The following is a 23097-nucleotide window of genomic DNA, read 5'->3' as shown; positions in this document are numbered from 1 at the left end:
AAGAACATGAACTTATGCCCGTCAATGCACATGAACACCATGACAAGTGGACTTAGGCTTGAGAACACGCTCCCGACATTCTAGACTGTACCTCTGTAATGAGGAGAGTGCCTAAAAGCCAATCGTTTTCTGGGAGACAGCAAAAACCAGTGTTTTAAGGATCTTTAAGATGTTTAACATGGTAATATCTGTTGTCAACTGTCTTCAGACTTTTAACCACATGATTCTCCCTCACCTAATCATGTGCTTTACTGTAATCTACTCATAACCCACAAGACCTTAACCTTCTTTGGATCTTGAACCCTTTCAGAAAACAATCAAAGGTCCTCTTCCCAGAAATATGCATGTCTGAACAAACCAAACTTCAGCACAAAATTTCAGAGGAGTCATAGGTTCTTTAGAGCCCATTCCTGGAACAGGCTAGGAGCCTGGCATCATAGGTTTGAAGACACCAACCTTAAAATGACTGGGAGAAAAAAGCATGCTAAAAATAATAAGCTCTGATTCTCCCTCCATTTAGCTGTAACACTAACTTTCTAAAAAATCAAACTAAAAAAAGCTTTGTATGAAAATAAGGAGGCACTATTTATGAAAATTAATCTGAGTTAGATAAAGTAAAGTTAGATATGAAAAAGATTCTTAAGGAATATTACAAACTTTTTTTTAAAAAAGTTCTTTTTCTATCAACTGGGTATGGGCCCTCTTCAAATTAGTCTAAATTGACTACTGCTAAACTCTTCCCTTTCTTCAATGTGGTAATGAACTAAACTGTTGACAATACAAGCAGGTCCATGACTTAGAGGCATCATATAATGTCCTCAACCCACAGCGTGTCTGGCTGCTGCTACCTGTGGCTCCGCTGGTCTCTGCAGGGCAGGATGTCCAGACTCGGAGTTGCCATTGGAAAAAGACTCTGATCTGGAAGGCACTGGTGGCTCCAAAACTTTGCCTGTCTGCTTAGACTGGGCTTCAGGGGAGCTGTGGTTAGTTTTCCTAAATCTATCTTCCACCTGCATCAGAGAATTAGAAGACATAACTTGCTGTTAGTAGGGGAAGCAGGGATAATAAAGAAAGCCTAAAGTATTAAGAGAAGGACGCTGAAGGGAAATTTTCTGTTTCCTTAGCTAAAATAAAAGAGAGGGGCAGCTTTTAAAAAAGGAGGGGAGGACTACAGCTAAAGGAGCACTAGGATTTGACTCAGGAAAAGAAAACATCAGGAAAAGGAAAACATCTGTAAAGATAAAATTTAAGCCAGGTAGCCTCGAGGATCTCATCCTGGCCCAGAATTCTAGATTGTATATGATTTTACACTACAAATTATTAATCCATCACAGCCATCTAAACCAAGAGATTAAACCAATCATCATCAAGAATTCAAACCACATTTCATTCCACCAAAATTAAAGCCATTCCAGAAACAAGGCAAATACTTTTTCCCTAAAATCTACTCTCTCAGAGCGCCAAACACAGTGGAAGGGTGCCACCTACAGGTCAGAATTCAACATCGCGGGGAGCAAAGTAGCTCCCTCTTTTTCTAGTATTCATGACATTGGTTATCCTCAGTAACTCATCACAATAGTGAAAGTCAGTAAACAGGGCTGCAGGCACACTTTATCTTCATCTTATTTTTGGAAAAAAGAGTTAACCAAACAATTCAACATTCCCCACATGTCATTTTGCCAGGTAATCCTGTTTAGTTTCCAATTCATCTGAGATTTGGAAACTGAGGCACGGTGGTCCTCTATGGGAGGGAAAAAAAAGTTAACTAGATATGAGACGGTGGGCAAGTCCCTTTAATCTATGAACCTCAGGTTCTTAGCTAGAAAACAAAGAGGATGGGCCATTAGCTGGCCTCATTGGCCCACTCTGGCATTAATGTCAGACAGTTCTTAACGGTCATCATGTTACTTTCCAGAAAATAAGCAGACAGGACTAACGTCTAGCAACGAAGGAAAGAAGCTACCTCTCGAGCTCTGTCGGCAGGCTCGTAGTGGGGCTTGGGCTCTGGAGCGTGGAAGCTGGGTTTGCTCCTGTCCTGCGGCGGCGGCTGCGGGTGCGGCCTCCTGTGGTCATGCTGTAGAGACAGGAGATATGCTTGTTCTTGTTGCAACTGCCTCTGGAGCCTCTCTGCCTGCCGGTGCTCCTCCATCTCCCGCCATCGATACTCCTTGGAGAGGGAGAGGGTGACACTGAATCTATGGGACACTGGAGAGCTCGCCTCTTCCTCTGTATTTGTTCTCAATTGCTTTTGAAGTTCATACCGCCCCACCCCCAACACCTTGCTTCATAATAAAGAAAACTGGCTGGGATTTTAAATGGCATATTACCTGCGAAAAAATCTGACCGCTTGTTGCTAACCATAATAAACACTGGACAGAGTAAAAGAGAATTCAATTATATGTTGGTTTCAGTACACTAGGGGGAAACCCTAAACCAGTAGTAACTCTCCAATGATTCTTACATGGCATGTGCTTTCAATCTACAGCCCTTCCCATTCTAGTTAGATCTGTTCAAAACCTTGTCTACCACATGAGAACAGTTAACTTATCAATGGGCAATAAATAAATGAATAATAAATGAGTGAACAAACAGACAGAAGCCGCCTCGCACTGTGCACAGAGCAGTGTGACCACACTGGACGTCTCTGCTTGAGCCTGTCAGCCCACAGCATGACCCAATGGCCTGGGGACCAGCACTGCCTCACCCGACTCAGGGGAGGGACACAGGAGCCCTGCTATGCTACGGAACAAGACAGACACGGTCGTTACCAGTAACATGGCCTGCTCCTGGAGCAGCTGCTGCTGAAGGATTTCCAAGTGCCGCTGCTCCTCTTCTAGCTGTCGCCTGATATACTCCTGTCACACAGAAATGACCCAGCAATCAATTTATCCAAAAGGAAGCATCACAACCGCCTGCATGGAGCACCAAGAACCATTTGCCCCAAAGTCTTAGAGTAATTCACTTACTCATGAATACCAGAGAAAATTTATTGCTAAGAACTTTTCCAAGAACTTCAAATGGGCAAGCCCTAAAGAGCCTAATAAATGGTGAGATGTGCTCCAGTGACATATATGAAGGTATTTAAAGTACTTGTTAGAACACAGCTGTGACATAAAAATGCAGGACTTTAAGGAGCCAATCTCCAGAATATCTAAGAGTTTAATCAGAGAGGGAACCAGAGGGTTCTGATTAACAAATGTATGATTATTAGGTATTATTTACACTAAGCATGGAACACCCATTTTTGATACCTAAAACCAAACCCAGTTTAATATTAAAATAAAAAAAGAACATGATTTGTGCTTTCTCTGATAACCCAGAAGGTACCTGCATGACTACACTCTGGAAACCATGGTCTGAAAACACCAGACTTGGGCAACTTCTCATCAATGGATCTTCATATGACAAGGCTGTATATGTTGGAAAGAGGGTGGTGGGTGGTTTCAGTGGGAAAAGGATGCTTGCCCTCTCTAACAATGAAAACAGGTAACAATCCCACCTCCCCAAAGTCATGGGCGTATCGTACTGAACAAGGAAGTCAGAAGGCCGTGATTGGAATCCCAGTTTCATAACCTTTAACTTCTCATCTTTCCTGTCTTCTTGGTTGAGAAATGAGTATCAAGAATCTCCTCTCCCAAGACTCAGGGTATTATAGTGACGACATACTACTGATACGAAATAACTGAAGAGTATGAAACATTTTACAAGTGAAAGAGACTTCCTTCCTCTTCATTGGGGGGGAAAAGTAACAGCTCTGGAAAGGGAGTAGACTAGGGGGTTTCTATGGAGAAATTTTATCCTGAGGTTCAGATCACTGTTTTTAAGAGTATCTATGGCTGACTGTCTACATGGCTCACGGCACAGATTCAAAAAAACGAAACCAAAAAACAACAACAACAACAAAAAACCCAGCCAAACATGGACTGACAGAAGTTTTTAGCTAATTACTATTTCTGGTTAGGAGAATGCTGGAGAGTAGAGAAGTCAGCATATAAATTCCCGTAGAAACCTTTACTTTATAAAGCAAATTTAGCCAAAAAGCTAGTATAGGGAGAAGCTTATCCACAAAGTCACTGGCAAAAGCACCTTGGTTCTGATCTGGTCCTGAGTCCAGTTCCTCTGACCTAACCCCGCCACAACATGCCACGCAAGTTACTGCCCGACCTTATGGCTCAACAGCCTTACCCAACATTACCAAACGAGGAATCTGACTCCAAACTCACTGTTTCTTTGAACTAAGCAGAATTAAACTGTAACTTCAAAGGCAGAGTTAGCACATTCTTCTGCTTTCTACCTTCATAGGATAAGCACAACTAGAAAAACCACATCCCATTGAAGTGACAAATAAACTTATATACAATAAATACACAGCATATAATTACATGTTAACAAACATACACATTTATGCACAAATGACATTTAACATGGAAATAATTATTTTGCAATAGAAAAAGGAGAGCCTGATAAAATAGATGCTCTTATTTTTTAAAAATATATTTTTATTACATAGGTTGTGAACTTACAAAAGAATCACGCACATATGTAGAATTCCCATGCCACACCCTTTCACCAACACACCACACCATTGTGGAATATTTGTTACAGATTAAGAGATAATATTATCAGACTATTACCACTAATTATGGTCCATAGCATACATTCGGCTATTTTCCCCATACCCCCTCAATATTAACACAATACATCTTTGGCATTGATGCAGGAATACTGCACTATTGCTGTTAATTATAGTACATAGGTTACATTAATTTTATTTTTCCTACGCTTCTCCACATTCCCACCACCCTACAATAGTGATGTACATCTGTTCTAGTTCACAGAAGGATGTTTTTGCATTTGTACTATTAACCACAATTCTCATCCACCTCTGGGTTCACTGTATTATTCACTCCCTAAGTTATTCTCTAGTATTCTTGTTTGTTTTTTTAACTTTCTTTCAATTGACATTTACATCCCTAGATTATCCTTTTTCAGCCACAATCCCATTTACAAACCAGGTACTACTCACTATAATGTGTTATCATAACTTTATCCATTTCCACACCTTTACAATCAAGTTAATTAAAATGCCTACAAACATTAAGCATCAGAACTCCTTCACAACCTTCCTCTTATCTCCTAATAACCTATACTCTAGGTTTTAAATCCATGCGTTTATCCTTCATATTTAGTTCATGTCAATGAGACCATGCAATTTGTCCTTTTGTGTCTGGCTTATTTCACTGAGCATAAAAATCTTCAAGATTCATCCATGTTATCATATGCGTTTCCATTTCAGTTCATCTTACTGCAGCCCAGTATTCCACCATACATATATACACCACATTCTGTTTATCCATTTACTGGTTGACACTTGAGTTGTTTCCACCTTTTGACAATTGTGAATAACGCTGTGATGAACATCGGTGGGCAGATGTCTGTTCATGTCACAGTTTTGTTTTTCTGGATTTATTCCTAGTAGAGGAATTGCTGGATCATATGGTAGTTCTGTATTTAGCTTCCTGAGGAACAGCTAAACTGTGTTCCACAGAGGTTGCCCCATTTTACAATCCCCCCAACAGTGAAGGAGTGTTTCTATTTTTCCACATCTTCTCCAGGACTTACTGTTTTGGTTTGTTTTTAAATAATGGCCATTCTATGTAGTGTGAGGTGATGTCTTGTGATAGAGTATTTTTTCATTTGCTTTTTGTCCATTTGTAATATTTCCTCTTCAGAGAAATGACTAAAGCCTTTTGTCCATTTTAAAATTGGATTGCTGGCTCTTTTACTATTGAGGTGTATGTTCTCTTTATATAGAATGGAAATCAAACCCTTCTCAGATATGTGGTTTCCAAATATTTTGTCCTATTGGTGAGCAGCCTTTTCACCTCCTTGACAAAGTCCTTTGAATCACAAAAGTGTTTAAATTTGAGGAGTCATTTATCCATGTATTCTTTCATTGCTCATGCTTTTGGTGTAAGGTTTAAGAATCCACCACCTACCACAATGTTTCAAAGAGGTTTTACTACGTTTTCTTTTGGAAGTTTTACAGTTCTAGCTTTTATATTTAGGTCTTTGATTCTTTTGAGTTAAATTTTATATAGGGTATGAGAAGAGAGTCCTCTTTCTTTCTTTTGAATATGGATATCAAGTTCTCCCAGCACCACTTGTTGAACCGACTTTGTTAGGCCCCAACTGGGTGGGTTTGATAGACAAATAAAAAATCACTTGACCACAGATATCAGGATCTATTTCTGAACCATCGAATCAGTTCCATTGGTCTATGTATCTGTCTTTTTACCAGAATCATGCCGTTTTTACCACTGTACCTATGCAATATGATTTAAAGTCCAGAAGGGAGAGTCCTCCAACTTGACTATTCCCTTTCAGGATGTTTCTGGCTATTCAGGACCTCTTATGCTTCCAAATAAATTTGATAATTGTTGTTTTCCATTTGGTTAAAAAATGTTGATGGAATTTTTATCAGGACTGCATTGTATCTGTATATCAATTTGGGTGGAATTGACTTCTTAATGATATTTAGTCTTCCAATCCATGAGCATGGAATGTTCTTCCAATTATTTAGGTCTTGTAAAATTCCTTTTAGCAATTCATTGTAGTTTTCTGAATACGAATGCTTTACATTCTTGGTAAAGTTTATTTCTAAATTTTAATATTTTAGGTGCTACTGTACATGGAATTTTTTCACTGACTTCCTCCTCTGTTTGTACATTACCAGTGTATAGAAACACACCTGATTTTTGCATATTGATCTTGCATCCTGACATTCTACTGAAATTGTTTATTAGCTCTAGCAGCTTTGTTGCAGATTTTTCCGTAACTTTCTAGGTATAGGATCACATCATCTGCCAACAGAGAAAGTTCTACTTCTTCCTTTCTGATTTGGATGCCTTTTATGTCTTTTTTCTTGCCTGATCGGTCTAGCTAAAGCATCTAGCATTATATTGAAGAATGGTGACAGTGGGCATCCATGTCTTGTTTCTGACCTCAACGGTAAACCTTTCAGTCTTTCACCATTAAGCATGTTAGCTGTGGGCTTTTCATAATTGGCCTTCAAGATATTAAGAAAGTTTCCTTCAATTCCTATCTTCGGTAGTATTTTTATCAAGAAAGGATGCTGTATTTTGCCAAATGCCTTTCCTGCATCAACAGATAGAAAAGTGTGATTTTCTCGTGTTTAACACTCTTGCATATCTGGTATAAAACCCACCTGATCATGATAATTATTTTAATGTGTTGTTGGATTCAATTAGCAAGTACTGTGTTGGGGAGTTTTATACCTCTATTTATTAGGGAAAGGGATCTAATATTCTTCTTCTTTTTTTTTTTTTTCAGGTACTAGGGCCAGGAATTGAACCTGGGAACTCTTATGTGGGAAGCTGGCACTCAGCCACTGAGGAACACTGGCTCCCCTGAGCTGGTTCTTTTGTTTGCTTGCTGTTTCTTGTTTTGTTTTTAGGAGGCACTGGGAACCAAACACAAACTCAGGAACTCCCATGTGGGAAGCATGCACTCAACAGCTTGAGCTACATCTCCTCCCCTATAATTTTCTTTTCTCTTAGTATATTTACCTGGCTTTGGAATTAGAGTGATACTGGCTTCATAGACTGAATTTGGTAGAGTTCCATCTTGTTCAATTTTTTGGAAGAGTCTGAGTAAAATCGTTATTAAATCTTCTTTGAATGCTTGGTAGAACTCACCTCTGAAACCATCTGGTGCTGGGTTTTTCATTTTCGGGAGCTGTTTAGTAACTTTCAACCTCGTCACTGGTTTGCTGAGGTCTTCTGTTTCTTCTAGGGTCAGTGTAGGTTGTTCGTTACGTTCCCAGGAATTTTTCCATATCATCTACATTGTCTAGTTTGTTGGCATACAGTAGTTCATAGTATCCTCTTATGCTCTCTTCTATTTCTGTGGGGTCAGTAGTAATGTCCCTGTTTTCATTTTTTATTTCATTTATTTCCATCTTCTCTCTTTTATTTGCTGTCAGTCTAGCTAAAGGTTTGTTGATTTTGTTAATCTCAAGTTTCAATTTTGTTAATTCTATTTTTTGTTGTTGCTGTTGTTCTCAATTTCATTTATTTCTGTGCTGATCTTTGTTATTTCATTCCTTCTACTTGTGCTGGGAATAGTTTGCTGTTCTCTTTCTAGTTCCTCCACCAGCACAGTTAGGTCATTGATTTTAGCTCTTTCTTTAATTTGAATGGAAGCACTGGGGGGTATAAATTTCAGACTCACCATTGCCTTTGCTGCCTCCCACAGATTCTGATGTTGAGTTCTCATTTTCATTCATCTCAAGATATTTATTGAGTTCTCTCACAATTTCTTCTTTGACCCACTGATTAAGAATATGCTGTTTAATCTCCATATATTTGTGAATTTTCCCTTTTTCTGCCTCTTGTTGATTTCAACTTTATTTCATTATGGCCAGAGAAGGTGCTTTGTATAATTTATATCTTTAGATCCTCTTTGTGACATATGGTCTATCCTGGAAAAGGTCCATGAGCATTTGAGAACATATATCCTGCTGTTTTGGGATGCACTGTTCTGAATAGATCTATTATGTTTAGTCCATTTATCATATCATTCAAGCTGTTTCTTTATTGATCCTCTGCCCTGATGTTCTAGCCTACACTGAGAGTGGTGTACTAAAGTTTCAAACTATTCTGGTAGAGACATCTATTTATCCCTTCAATTTTGCCTGTGTTTGCCTCATATACTTTGGGGAATCCTGGTTAGGTGCAGATACGTTTGACTGTTCTTTCTTCCTGGAAAATTGCCCTTTTTATTAATGTATAATGTCCTCCCTTGTCTCTAATAACAGTTTTGCTTTTAAAGCTTATTACATCCAATGTAAGTATAGCTACTCCAGACTTTTTGGTTACTGCATGCATGGAAAAACTTTTTCTAGCCCTTCCTTTTCAATCTATTGGCACCCAGGGGTATAAGGTGACTTTCCTGTAGAAAGCATATAGATGGCTCATATTTTCTTATTTTATGACTCCCATCCCCAAGATGGTACTCTTGTCTGTCTGGTGATAGTTTACTTGCCTTCTCAAGGAGGCACTGGCAACTGAACCCAGGACCTCTCACATGGGAGGTGGGTGCTCAAAGGCCTGATCCACATCTGCTCCCCATGGGCTGTGAAGTCTGCTGTCTTGTGGCATCTCCTAGTTTAGGCATCTGCTCATTGCGGTGGGTATGGCATCTGCTCTTGTGGCGGGCATGATATCTAGCTTGTTTGCAGAGGTGTGGAGTCTAGATCATTCCAGTGGGTGCACCATCTACCCCACTGCAGTGAGGGTGGCCTCTACTCATCTTCTTTAAGAGGCACCATAATCTGAACCCAGGATCTCCCATGTAGTAGTGGGCACCCAACTGGCTGAGCCACATCCACTTCTCAATCTGTCTTCTGATTGGGGAGTTTAATCCATTAATATCTGACGTTATTACTGTAAAGGCAGTTTTTATTTCACTCATTTTGACCTTTGGGTTTATTCTGTCATTTATTTTCACCACTCTACACTTTTAGTTACTTTTACTGATACAGTCTTCATTTGTAGACTCTCTTCCAAACCCCTCTCTTCTGTCTATTCTTTTCAGGCTGTAGCAATCCATTTAGTATTTCCTGCAAAGCCAGACTCCTGGTTACAAACTCTCTCAGTTTCTGTTTATTTGCGAATTTTCTAAACTCACCTTTATTTTTGAAAGAAAATCTTGCCGTATATAAGATCCTTGGCTGGCAGTTTTTCTCTTGCAGTATCTTAAATATATCATACCACTGCCTTTTTGCCTCCATACTTTCAGATGAGAAATCAGTTCTTAATCTTACTGGGCATTCCTCATATGTCATTCATCACTTTTGTCCTGCTGTTCTCAGGATTCTCTATCTTTGGATTCTGACATTCTGAATAGTATGTGTCTCAGAGTTGGTCTATTCAGATTTATTCAGATGGGGGGAATACATTGTACTTCTTGGATACAGGTATCTGTGTCCTTCAAAAAAGTTGGGCAATTTTCTACCATTATTTATTCAAATAGTCCTCTACCTTTTTCCTTTCTCTTCTTCTGGGACACCCATTACATGTATGCTTGCATATCTCTTGATGTCATTTAGTTCACTGAGACATTGTTCAATTTTTTCCATTCTTTTTTTCATTTGCTCTTTTGTATGTTCACTTTTGGAGGTCATGTTTTCAAACTCACTTTTCTTTTTTTCTGACTCCTCAAATCTGCTGGTAAAAGTTTATCTTTTTAATTTATTTTAATTTATTTAATTTATTCAATAAACAATAAGTGTATAGTAATAGTTGTGAACTTACAAAACAAACATATATAACATCATACAGGACTCTCATAACTCACCCTACCACCAATAACTAGCATTGTTAAATATTTTTAACTGATTAAAGAACACTGTCAAAATATTACTACTAACCAAAGTATTTCCCCCAATCCACCCAATATTATCTTTATATCATTTATATATAAACATATGTAAGTGATAAGTATATAAAAGAAGTTGTTAACTTACAAAGCAAACATGCATAACATAACTCTGGGGTCCCATACATCAACCCTCCACCAATACTTTGTATTACCGTGAGATGTTTATTACAAATTATGAAAGAATACTGTCAAAATCTTACTACTAATTATAGTCCTTACCTTACAATTGGTGTATTTTTTCACCAACCCACCCTATTATTTTTTAAATATGTTTTTTTATGACAGAAGTTGTAAACTTATAAAAGAATCATGTATATGTGCAGAATTCCCAAACAACAACCCTCTATCAACACACCACGTTGTGGTGGAACATTTGTTACAGGTAAGATAATATTACCTGATTGCTACCATGTCCATAGTCTACATTTGGCATTTATTTTCCATACTGCCTCATTATCAACACAGTACATCTCTGGAACAGATACAAGAATATTATATTATTACAGCTAGCCATAGTCCATTGGTCAGTCCAGTTGTATTTTTCCCCTGCTTCTCCACAGTCTCACCACCCTGCAATGTACATCTGCTCTAGCTCACAAAGGACACTCTTGCATCTGTACCACCAACCACAATTCTCATCCACCTCTTGGTTTACTGTGCTATTCAGTTACTAGATTATTCTCTAGCATTCTGTCAACTGGCATTTATATACCTAGACTACTATTTTCAGCCACTTCCCCATTTATAAACTAGCTGTTACTCACTATGTGTTACCATCCACTCTATTCCACATTTTTACAGTAAAGCTAATTAGAACTTCTACATACATTAAACATCTTAATGATATTTAGTCTTCCAATCTGGGAATATGGAGTGTTCTTCTAGTTATTTAGGCCTTTTAAAATTTCTTTTAACATTGAGTTGCAGTTTTCTTTCTTTCTTTTTTTTTAAGATTTATTTTGTTTATTTCTCTCACCTTCCCCCCAGCCCCCCGCCCCCCACCCCAGTTGTCTGTTCTCTGTGTCCATTTTACTGCACGTTCTTCTTTGTTCACTTTCGTTGTTGTCAGCGGCACGGGAATCTGTGTTTCTTTTTGTTGCATCATCTTGCTATGCATCAGCTCTCCGTGTGCAACGCCATTCTTGGGCAGGCTGCACTTTCTTTCGTGCTGGGCGGCTCTCTCTCCTTATAGGGCGCACTCCTTGCATGTGGGGCTCCCCTATGCGGAGGGCACCCCTGCATGGCATGGCATGGCACTCCTTGCGTGCATCAGCACTGCATGTGGGATAGTTCCACATGGGTCAAGGAGGCCCAGGGTTTGAACCGCAGACCTCCCATGTGGTAGGCCGATGCCTTATCCATTGGGCCAAGACCACTTCCCGAGTTGCAGTTTTCTGAATACAAGTGCTTTACACATCATTAAGTTTATGCCTGACTATATGAGTTTTTTCTGTCATTTTATTTCCACTATTCTTTCAAACTTTTAGTTCCTTTTATTGACGTAATCTTTATTTCTAGACTCTCTTCCAGGTCTCTCTCTCCTGTCTTTTCTTTTCAGGCTTTAGTACACCTTTTAGTATTTCCTGAAAATCTGGTCTCTTGGTTAGAAATTCTCTCAGTTTCTGTTTATCTGTGAATATTCTAATCTCACCCTCATTTTTGAAAGACAATCTTGCCAGATATAAGATTCTTGGCTGGAAGTTTTTCTCTTTTAGTGTCCTATATATATCTATCATTGTCTTCTTGCCTCCATGGTTTCTGATGAGAAATCAGCACTTAATCTTATAGGGTATCCCTTATATATTATGCATTGCTTTTCTCTTGCTCTTCTCAGAATTTTTTCTCTTTGGCATTTGACATTCTGAAAAGTATGTGTCTTGGAGTTGGTCTATTGGGATTTTCTCAGATGGGAGTATGCTGTGCTTCTCAGACACGGATATCTATGTCCTTCAACAAGGTTGAGAAATTTTCTAGCATAAATTCCTCAAATATTCCTTCTACCCCTTTCCCCTTCTCTTCTCCTTCTGGGACACCCATGACACGTACATTTGCACATCTCTAGTTGTCATTTAGTTCCCCTGAGACCTTGTTCAATTTTTCCATTCTTTTCTTTCTCTGTTCTTTTGTATGTTCATTTTCAGAGGCCATTTCTTCAAGTTCACCAATCCTTTCTTCTGCCTTCTCAAATCTGCTATTATATGATTCCAAAGTTTTTTTATTTTCATTTATTGTGTCATTCATTCCCATTTCTATGTATGCTTTTAAATTCTTCTTGTGCTCATCCAATGTCTTCATAATATCCTAATCTCTTTAGCCATCTTGTTTTTTTATTAAGGAGATTTGTTTGAACATCTATGATTAGTTACCTCAATTTCTTGTCATCTGGAGGCTTATCTTGCTCCAATAACTGGGCCATAGCTTCCTGTTATTTGTTGTGAATTGTTATTTTTTGTTGGTGTCTTGGCATCAGGTTTACTTGAGTATTTATTCTGGGTGCAGTTTTTTCTCTTTAGTTTAGGGCTTCCTGCCCTTTCTCCTTTGCTGGTTGTGAGGTAAGAGTCAAGGATATAGCTGGTGCTATAAGCTTTGGAGACTCAAGCTGCCCTCATTGCCCCAGGGACCAATGAAGCTTCTCCCAACTTTCTCCTTTACCAGGAGTAGGGACAGAGCCACAGCTATGTGGAATAATCCAAGTCATGCAGGCCTAGACTGGAGGTGCTCAGAGAGACTGATGAAGCGTCACACCCCTTTCTCCCCTGCTAGGGCAGGGATAGAGCTGCAGGTGTGGGCAGCAATCTATGCAGTGCAGTTGCAAAATGACTGCCACTGTCCTAGTAGATTTTCAATTATTCAGTCTGTGCCAGCCAAAGGTACCTGGATAGGCTGGTGCAGGGGGCCCGTGAGCCTCCTCCTCACCAGAGGTAGGGCTGAAGCCTCGCCTAGGGCTGCAGGCCGACCTGGGAGAAAGAGACTGGTTCCTACAATCACTGTGATTTTTGATCAGCTGGACTTCCCCTCATATTGGGGACGGATTCAAAATGGTGGCCACCAGCCTCTTTCTGACTTAGACAGATTCAGACCCTAGCTGTTCCTAGAGTTATACCCTGACCAGCCAAGTCTACTAATCAGTAGCCAAAATCGGAGTCCAACCATCTCCTCCTCCCCAGTTTTTGGGAAATGGGGCTTCCCATTCCAGCCACAGAATAGTTCGTGGGTCAGGTTGTGCTGCCAAAGCAGGATAATCTCCGGCCTCCGCGGCTTGGCCAGTGATTTCCCAGAGAGACTGGCGCAGGTCCATCCAGCTTCCTCCCTGCCAGAGGCAGGGCTGGGGCTTAGGCTAAAGCTGCGATCTGACCTGGATGGAAAGAAGCTGGTCCCTACCAGCATTGTGATTTTCAGTCCACCCGGTTTCCCTTATGCCGGGAACAGAGTTAAGATGGTGGCTACCGGCCTCTCTGCTACTTGGACAGTTTCAAACTTCAGCTGTTCTTAGGATTATACTTTAGCCCACTGAATTTACTCATCAGTAGCTGAAATTGGTACCCAACCATCTCTTCCTCCCCATTTTTGGGAAGTGGAGCTTTCAAATCTGGCTGCAGAATAGTTCATGAGGCAGCTTGTGCCTCCAGTGAAGGATGGGCACTGGCCTCCATGGTGTGGAATGTTCTACTTACGAATCTTCTCTGCAGATGGGCTGACTCCTCCTTCCATTTCTTCAAAGATGTTACAGGATGCTCTTCTGGTCTCCTGGAGCTCACAAACAGGTGCTTCAGCTAGCTCCAGAGAGCTGTGAGGATTTACTAACTGTCCTGTAGCAGGAGCTGACTCTAGGAGCTCCTTACTCTGCCGCCACCTTGCTGGTTCTCCCTCTAGTTTATTTTTAATTTCATTTTGCCTTTCATTCCCCTGAGATCTGCTATTTTTTCTATCTATGCTTTCAAATTCTTCTTTGTGCTCACTCAGTATCCTCTTAATATCCTTAATCTCTTTAGCTATCTCACTGAATTTATTAAAGAGATTTGTTTGAACAATGATAATTAGCTGTCTCCACTCCTTTAGGTCATCTGGAGGCTTTTCTTGTTCTTTGGATTGGGCCATATCTTCCCATTTATTGGTATGGCTGTAATTTTTGGTTAGTGCTTTGGCTTACTAAATGTATTTATTCTGGGGACAGTTTCTCTCTTTAGTTTTCAGCTTTCTCCTTTGTTGCTTGTATAGTAGAGGCAAGGATATTGTTGGTGCTGTAAGCTGTGGAGGGTGAAGCTGTCTGCATTGCCCCAGGAACTGGTGAAGCTTCTCCCACCTTTCTCATCTGCCAAGGGTAGGGACAGAGCCGCAGCCATGTGTAGTAACTCCAGTCATGCACATCGAGACTGTCTGTAGTTGTGTGGAGAAACTATTGAAGGTTCACACCCCTTCCTCCTCTGCCTGGGCCAGGGATGGAGCTACATGTGTTGGCGGCAATCTATGCCGTGCAGGTCCAAAATGACCACAGCTGCCCAGGTAGACTGATAGAGCACTGGGCTCCCTCCTCCCCTGCCAGGGTTGGGGATGGATCCTCAAGTGCTCAACAGTTTAATCCATGTGGGCCAAATGCACCTGAAGTTGCCCTGAAAGGCTGATAGAGTACTGTCCCTCCTGCCTTTAGGGGGTGGGGTAGGGCTACAGGAGCCCAACAGTTCAGCCCCTGTAGGCCAAAAGTGCCTGCTGTGGCCTGGAGAAGCTGAGGAAACATGAGTCCCCTTGTATCCTATTTGGGGGGTGGGGGTGGGATGCACTGGTACCCATCAGTGCAGGCTCTTGCCCAGAAAGGCTAAGGGAACACAGCTCCCCTCCTATCCTACTTGGGGGGGCAGGGATGGAACTATAGGTGTCTGACTATTCAGTGTGTGTGGCTAAAGCTCCTGTAATTACCCAGAGGGGCTGGGGAAACAGGGCCCCCCTCTTCTCCTATCAGGGGTAGGAGTGGAGCCACAGGCATCTAACAGTCTGTGCAGGCCCAATGTGTCTGCAGTTGCCCAGAGAGGTAGAAGAAACACCAGCCCCCTCCTACCCTATTGGGGTGGGTAGGGGTGGAGATGGAATCAAAAGCACTCAACAAACCAGTCCTCGCAGGCCAAAAGCGCCTGGAGTTGCTCACAGACGCTAAAGAAACACAGCTCCTCTCGGATCCTATTGGGGTGGGAATGGAGCCCTAGGTGTCTGACTATTGAGTACATATCAGTCAAAAGTGCCTTAAGTTGCCCATAGAAGCTGATGCAGGGCCCCCTACCTTCTTCCCTGCCCGAAATGGGGCTGAGGCCTAAGCTAGGGCTGCAGTCTGATTTGGGTGGAAAGAAGCTAGTCTGTATCAGCACTGTGACTTTAATTCAGCCCCACTTCCACTCGTGCCAGCAGTAGAGTTAAAATGGTGGCTACTGGCGTCTTTTCAGACTTGGACAGGCTCAAACTTTAGCTGATTTTAGGATCATACTTTGGCCAGCCAAACTGACTAATCAGTAGCTTAAGTCAGTGCCCAACTATCTCTTCCTCCCCAGTTTCTAGGAAATGGAGCTTCCCCCTACAGCCATGGAATAGCTCCCGAAGTGGCTTGCACCACCAGTGGAGGATTGGGCCTGCTGTGGAGTGCTCTGCTCTCCTCATGAATCTTCACTGCAGATGGGCAGTCTCCTCCTTCTGTTCTTTCAAGGATGTTGCAGGATGCTCTTCTGGTCTCCTGGGCCCTCCAAACAGGTAATTTAGAGAGATCTCTGTTTAGATCACTAACTCCCCTGTAGGACGAATCAACTCTTGATATGCCTTACTTAGCCACCATCTTGCCCCACCTCCAGATGCTGTTCTTTTTAAAGGAAGAGGTGCAGAATATGTGCTATCCATAAAATCAGACAACTGCATTCAGCATGCCCTCCAGTGATGAACAAGCTAGTTAATTCAATTCCCCAAATATGAGTATTAAAAAACAAAAACCACACAATTCACTGGCCAGAAATGCCAAATATGGTAACAGATAAAGAGCATCATTTAAACTCCTCAAAACAACTAAGAGGGGCACAAATCTAAGTCAAGTATTATTTAAACTGGTCTCCATTCAGATATTATTCCCCCATTCAAAACTCACTCAGTGACCAAAGACATGAAGGGCAGAGAGGTGAGGGACTGACTTCACACTAACCAAATGCACAAGAAAAGGCAGAGTCAATATATTTTGTTTGCACAGGTGGTGGTTCAGGAAACAAGGGGAGTTTCCAAATAAAACTATGTATGGCATTAATGAAATAGTATAAATATTACTAAAATCTGATATTTTTTGGCTGAACAGTACCAATGTTATTAGCTTTCCTAATGCTACAAAGTAATAATGCTACATTATTTTTCATATATATTACAACATTCAATTAGCCACTAGATTTCTCAAACTTTTCTTATAAGAAACTCATAAAAATTTCTTGTTAGTCTTTAACTTCATTTTTAAAAGAGATAATTATCCAGATATTTGGGGCTACGTATTTCAGGCTATCTTTGGATATCTTTCAGGTATCATACTAATAAGAGGTTTCTAAAGTGCAATGATTTATAGCTTTTTTTTAAAGACAAGAGACCTTTGGTCTCAACTGTGTGACTCAAGATGTCTGCACCTGCACATGAAGATGTGGGGATTCACCCCAAGGCTCCCAGGATCAACAAAAGGTAACAAATCTCACAAACTAATAGGTTGGAACAGTCTTTGTGAACGAACCTGTTCTCTTTCAACTCTCCTCTTTTCTTCTTCTGCCCGTCTCCTCTCTTCTTCTTCTTTACGCCTTCTCTCCAATTCCTCCAGACGCCTCTTCTCTTCTTGTTCTCTCCTTCGCTGTTCACGTTCTTGCTGCCTTCTAGCTTCACGCTCTCGCCTTTGTTGCTATGTAAAGCAGAGATGGTGAATTAATGGGGCTCTTCCAAGCCCATGACAGTTTACTGACCACTTACAGGCAGAAGCTAATAAGGGAAGTTTACGGACCCCCTTTCTACTAGCCAATTATTTTCAAATTGTTCCTTAGTCTCCCAATATACCAGCTTCCTCACAGATTTTAGTTCTAGACCCTGTGTTTCTGTAAGTCCTATAGGGGTTGGTTTCATTTTGATAGCAATTATTCCCCACTATTCACAGCGACCAGGGAACAGGGAAGCTTTATCCTTGGATGTCACTACAGAGTTATCCAAGGTTCTTGAGACAGAAGAAAAATAAAAGGGAACAAAGGAGAACAGAAGGAGGACAAAGAAATGGAGACAAAGAATAAAAAACAGGAAAAAAAGAAGTATATATCAGGGAAAGGCAAGATAACAAGCACCTTTATTACTACTACAAATATTTTTAAAACTACCTTTAGGCACGTGCTTATTATGAGTCTGGAACCTTGCTAAGTATTTGGTAGTCTTCAGTCCATTTACTTCACCTGATATAAGCCTTCCAACAACCCTAGTGAGTTAGCATTTCATCCCTACTCTACAGATAAGGAACACAGGTTAAGTTCAGCGACTTGTCCAAGGTCATCAGCTAGGAAACTGTGCTGCGACAGCCATTCTCTAGAGCTATGTTCTTAACCACACACCATCTTGCCCACTGCCAACAGTGCAGAAAGTGCCACTCCATTACCAGACCAGGTGTGCCCACCTATCTTAATCCAGACTGTTTTATGTAAACCCACAGCATGGTGCAATGTCACATGCAGGGACATGCGACTGACAGCTTGTCTCAACTAGCTCCAGATGGTCTGTCAATAAAGCACTTCCGTAAAGTATAACGAAATTAATATCAATTTGTCCAGTGACTGTGAAAATGCTGGCCTCAAGATGGGTGCTGTCTGTACCCAGTACATCTGTACTCTCAATACAGCAGCCACCAGCCACATGTTGCTAGGACAACTTACTTTCATTTACATTGATTTAAATTTAAATAGCCACATGTGGCTAGCAGCTACTCCATTGGAGAGCACAGGTCAAGAAGATACATAGGTAAACAATTTTTCAGACACAGCAGGCCTGTATTATTACCACTGCTTTTATCTGGGTCACTGAGATTGACTACTAAATAGCAAGAAGGTTTGAGGTAAGCTATTAGGTATACTGGGCACAAACACTCATAGTGACTTCACAATGTATTAAGTATTTAATATAGGTTAAATAAGTGTTCCTTCTGTCCCCACCCTCCCCCAACTAGGATTCATTTTCAAAGTAGATGTTCAAAAATGATTACCTGAGAAACTTTAAAAAATGTCTTACATGTGAAATTGGACAGAAATGACTTATTTGGTAATCTGTCCTCGCTCAGTTGAGTACTACATCACCATCAATGAAATTGTGAGTCAGTCTCCTAACTCATGGCAATGGACATGTGGGGTGCTGCGTGGTGGGAAGGAGGGTGTCTGTCCTAGAAATTAGGAATCACAGGATGAGTGGTGTGATGAATATTCTTTGGAATAAGTTAACAGATGGTGTCTAAATGGAGACTTTTTTTTATAAGGTCTTATAAGCAGTTAAAAGAATCATTCCTCTTTTAAAAATGTGGGCGCATCCACTCCTTGCTCACCACCCTGGGTCAAGGGAGGGTGTGATCTGATACAGTGAGACACTGAGAGAGACTAGAAGAGGGAAGTGACAAACTGAGGCCGTCTCTCTTCATCAGTCATCTTAAACAAGACAATCTATTAAGAGTTTGGGAAGAGGGAAACGGACTTTGGCCCAGTGGTTAGGGCGTCCGTCTACCATATGGGAGGTCCGCGGTTCAAACCCCGGGCCTCCTTGACCTGTGTGGAGCTGGCCAGGCGCAGCGCTGATGCGCGCAAGGAGTGCCATGCCATGCAAGGGTGTCCCCCGCGTGGCCCCCAAGCGCAAGGAGTGCGCCCGTGAGGAGAGCCGCCCAGCGTGAAAAAGAAAGAGCAGCCTGCCCAGGAATGGCGCCACCCACACTTCCCATGCCGCTGACGACAACAGAAGCGGACAAAGAAACAAGACGCAGCAAATAGACACCAAGAACAGACAACCAGGGGAGGGGGGGGAATTAAATAAATAAATAAATCTTTAAAAAAAAAAAAAAAGAGTTTGGGAAGAAAACACCGGAATTTTATTAATATTTTTAGCTCATCCTTTTAAAAGTGATATTTTTGCATATTTTATAATGCACATAATCAGAACAATAGCATAGGTAGCTATAACTTTATCATGCTCAATTTGTTGTACAGAAATGCATGGTCAAAAACCTTTCCAAGTTCCTGTATCACTTTTAACAATGCCACGTGACAAAGCACACACCCCACCACAGCCACACACATGTGCTCACTACTACTCCTTATATACCATGCCGGTCACTGAAATGCTTTCACGTCAAAGCAAGCCCTGGCCCTGTCTCTGCCAGTGCCTCTGCTGTTAGGCAGCTACTGAAATCAGCAAGACCAGAAGAAAAAAGGTTCAGGACGCTGTCATGCTAGGGCCTGGAGAAAATGGTTGGCACACAGCTGGGGAGTGCAGATACAGTCTAGCATCCAACTCCACCCAGCTCAAGATTCCAGTTTCCACTGTATCTTCAAGGGGAAGGTGCAGGAAGTGGACCTGGCCCAGTGGTTAGGGCGTCCATCTACCACATGAGAGGTCCGCAGTTCAAACCCCAGGTGTCCTTGACCCATGTGGAGCCAGCCCATGCGCAGTGCTGATGCACACAAGGAGTGCCGTGCCACGCAGGGGTGTCCCCACATAGGAGAGCCCCACGCACAAGGAGTGCACCCCGTAAGGAGAGCCACCCAGCGTGAAAGAAAGTGCAACTGCCCAGGAATGGCACTGCACACACGGAGAGCTGACACAACAAGATGACGCAACAAAAAAAAAAGAAACATGCTGCTGACAACAGAAGCGGACGAAGAAGAGCACGCAGCAGATAGACACAGAGAACAGACAACTGGGGTGGGGGGGGGGGGGAGAAAAATTAAAAAAATTAAAAATTAAAAAAAAAATAAAAATAAATTTAAAAAGGGGGAAGGTGCAGAGAAAAAGCAGAGGAGGGTAGGAGTGGAGGGGTAGTGGGAGCAGAGGCTTAGTTGTTCAACAAGTCCCAGAGCTGACTTCCCACATGCTGGCCCTTGCACCTACAGTGACTACACTGGCAGATGTCTCAGCTCACCTTCCTCCCTTGCACCCTGAGCTGCTGTCACCTAAAGTCTCAGGGATTGTCAGAACTTCAGCATACCTCTGGCCACGTGGACTAGGACTGAAAGTGAGAGCACTCCTTCCCTTGTTAGGTAGTAAGTGTGAAAGTAGTGTCTGTCTGTGTGCCTCATTTTCTCAGGTGTTTGCAACTGCATTCAGTATAGGGCTCCCATCCCAGCAGGAGATCTAACTACTGCATTTAACTAAATGCTACTAAAGAGGCAAATTTTAAAAGCTTTTTACAGGTAATGCAAATGTTTTTCTTTTCATTTATATTTTAAAAATTTAATCAAATTATAAAGTGGATACTTTTAAAAAGTCAGAAAGGACTATAGGTTTAAGCAAAAAATAAGTTGTACCATTCCTCTTACTGCCTAATTCTCACTTTCAATGCTTTTGCTTTTTCTTATAGTTTTTACATTCTTATTCATATAATAATAAAAAAAAAAAGCATTCTTATAGAGCCCTTTTTTTAAAAAATGTTTTCTATTTAGATACCATTTATGTTTCTTCTAAAGAATATCCATTGCACCACCTCACCCCATACTCTCACTATAATCAGAGGACAATTCCTGGTTAAATGAAAACTACACTCATGGCCAAGCCACAAAGGAGCATACTTCCTTACTGTTCTTCAAGGAGTTTTGGGGCGGGGAGAGGGGGGCCTGGTTTTCTAGGGACCTATCATAAAACTCCTTTCAACATAGTTACACGAATAAGGTGGTCTTTATTCTTGGAGGTGAAGCCTTTTGAGGCCCTCTTTTCCTGCATCAACCTAGACTGTCTGCTCTCTAATCATTTTACACTTCACCTTCCAGATTCCTGGGAATTCAAATGGACTTTCTCCTTCAGAGGAATTTCTCCATTCACTGTAGCTTTTATCTTCCTCTTATGTTGCTGGAGAAGAAGAATGAAGAAGAGATAAAAAAAACTTTTGAGACTTTGCGTATCTGAAAATCTCTATTTATCCTCACACTGGATGGATAATTTTGCCTGAGGGAAACCATTTTCCCTCAGAATTTCTATGGCATTGCTACATCACCTTCTGGTTTCTTTTTGATGCTGCTCCTGTATAGTGGAGACCACTCGGATTCCTGGTACTCAGTACAGAGCCCACCTCATGCTCCCGACCTGTCTGACCCACAAAAGCTTTTAGGATCCTCTTTTCCTCCCCAATATTCTAAAATTTCAAGATGATGTGCAAGCCTTTGGGTGGGCCCTTTTTCTTTCCTTATCCTGGGCACTCAGTGAGCCCTTTCGATTCAGAGCCTGGAGTATTTATTAAACGGAGGTTAGACCTCATAGCCTGCCTCTTAAGTTTCTTTCCTGTTCTATTCTGTCTGCCCCCTCCTCATGCACACTGAGAGTTTTAATTTTCCATCTTCTCTCTTCTTTCTAAGGATATTAAAGGATTTGTATATGTGTATGTGTGTATGTGTGAGATGTTTCTCTCTATTCCTTACATTCTCTACTTCCTTCACATTCCTAGTCTATCTGATTTGGAATCCATCTTTCATGTTAAAGATTTTCATGTCTGTGATCTTGGTTGCCCATTCATACTTCAGACACTAAAAAAGAAGACTGTAAGAGTTGTATAAATGGATAATACTTGGCAACTATTCAGAGTAAGGTGATTGAGAGGAAGCATGATCACTTGGTGGGGAATTATTTCCCCTGGGTTGATCAGTTTCTCCAGAGAGGAACCTTCTCAATAATCTGGGAATCTTCCCAATATTCTTCCTGGGCTGAAAAAAAGGATGTAGGAAAAGGAGGTAGAATTTGCAATAAGCATGGCTGTCAGCACTCTGAGAGTTGAATGAGATGAGAGCACTTGCAGTCACACTGATTAGTATTTAGAGTTTCACTTGATGCCCTTGTTTTCAGGATCTCTCTCTGTGTGTACTTAGTTGTGCCAGAAATCTCCAAGCCCTGAGTCTCTGTGGTTCATTTTCTCTAGGTAGCATATATCTGCTCCTGGATGTGGGGTATGGGGCAAGGCACACAGTAGCCATAGTAGCTTAGCAGCATGGGGTAGGGGAGTCTAATTGTACCAAACAGATGGATAGATACAGATAGATATTCAAGCAATCTTCTTGCTTTTAGTTCTTCCTAATACCTCCCATTTCTGACTCTCCCAGGATCTACAGTAAGAATCAGCCTTCTTATTGTGTTCACTCTATCCAATCTTCACAATCTGGTCTCTTTTCTTGTTCCCACTTTCCCTATTGTTTCTAGCAGTTTCAGTTTTTCAGGCATTATTTCAGTCGGATTTCTCAATGAAAGTGGTAAGTACACATTCGATCCATCAAGTTGTTTTTGCACAAATGCTCTTCAAAGTCAACATAATCAAGATTTATTATTGAAAGTTTTACTCAAAATACACCCATCATAAAATAGCAGCAAGCAAACAGCATCTTTTGCTCAAGAGTTGAAAAACCTCAACTGTTAATCATTTTG

The 23097-nt window shown here is 41.2% G+C and overlaps 1 protein-coding gene across 34 annotated transcripts in view; it reads right to left on the bottom strand.

The window, feature by feature from the left end:
• Positions 1-23097, bottom strand: part of MAP4K4 (mitogen-activated protein kinase kinase kinase kinase 4) — a 209743-nt gene that overhangs the window by 32800 nt on the left and 153846 nt on the right. For 8 of the 34 annotated variants that reach the window (XM_058278207.1, XM_058278215.2, XM_058278208.2 and 5 more), the window contains exons 13-16: positions 17201-17362; positions 2769-2855; positions 1964-2167; positions 849-1010 (exon numbers count right to left, since the gene is read on the bottom strand). In XM_058278207.1, the coding sequence (XP_058134190.1) occupies positions 849-1010; positions 1964-2167; positions 2769-2855; positions 17201-17362 (615 nt within the window). The remainder of the gene's footprint in view (positions 1-848; positions 1011-1963; positions 2168-2768; positions 2856-17200; positions 17363-23097) is intronic. The other 26 variants (XM_058278220.1, XM_058278231.2, XM_058278221.2 and 23 more) reach the window with 5 other exon arrangements.

Source organism: Dasypus novemcinctus, chromosome 17 (assembly GCF_030445035.2).
Source record: "Dasypus novemcinctus isolate mDasNov1 chromosome 17, mDasNov1.1.hap2, whole genome shotgun sequence".
Taxonomy (NCBI): domain Eukaryota; kingdom Metazoa; phylum Chordata; class Mammalia; order Cingulata; family Dasypodidae; genus Dasypus; species Dasypus novemcinctus.
Note: the sequence above shows the minus strand (reverse complement) of the source record. Positions and strands in the feature narration are given on the sequence as shown.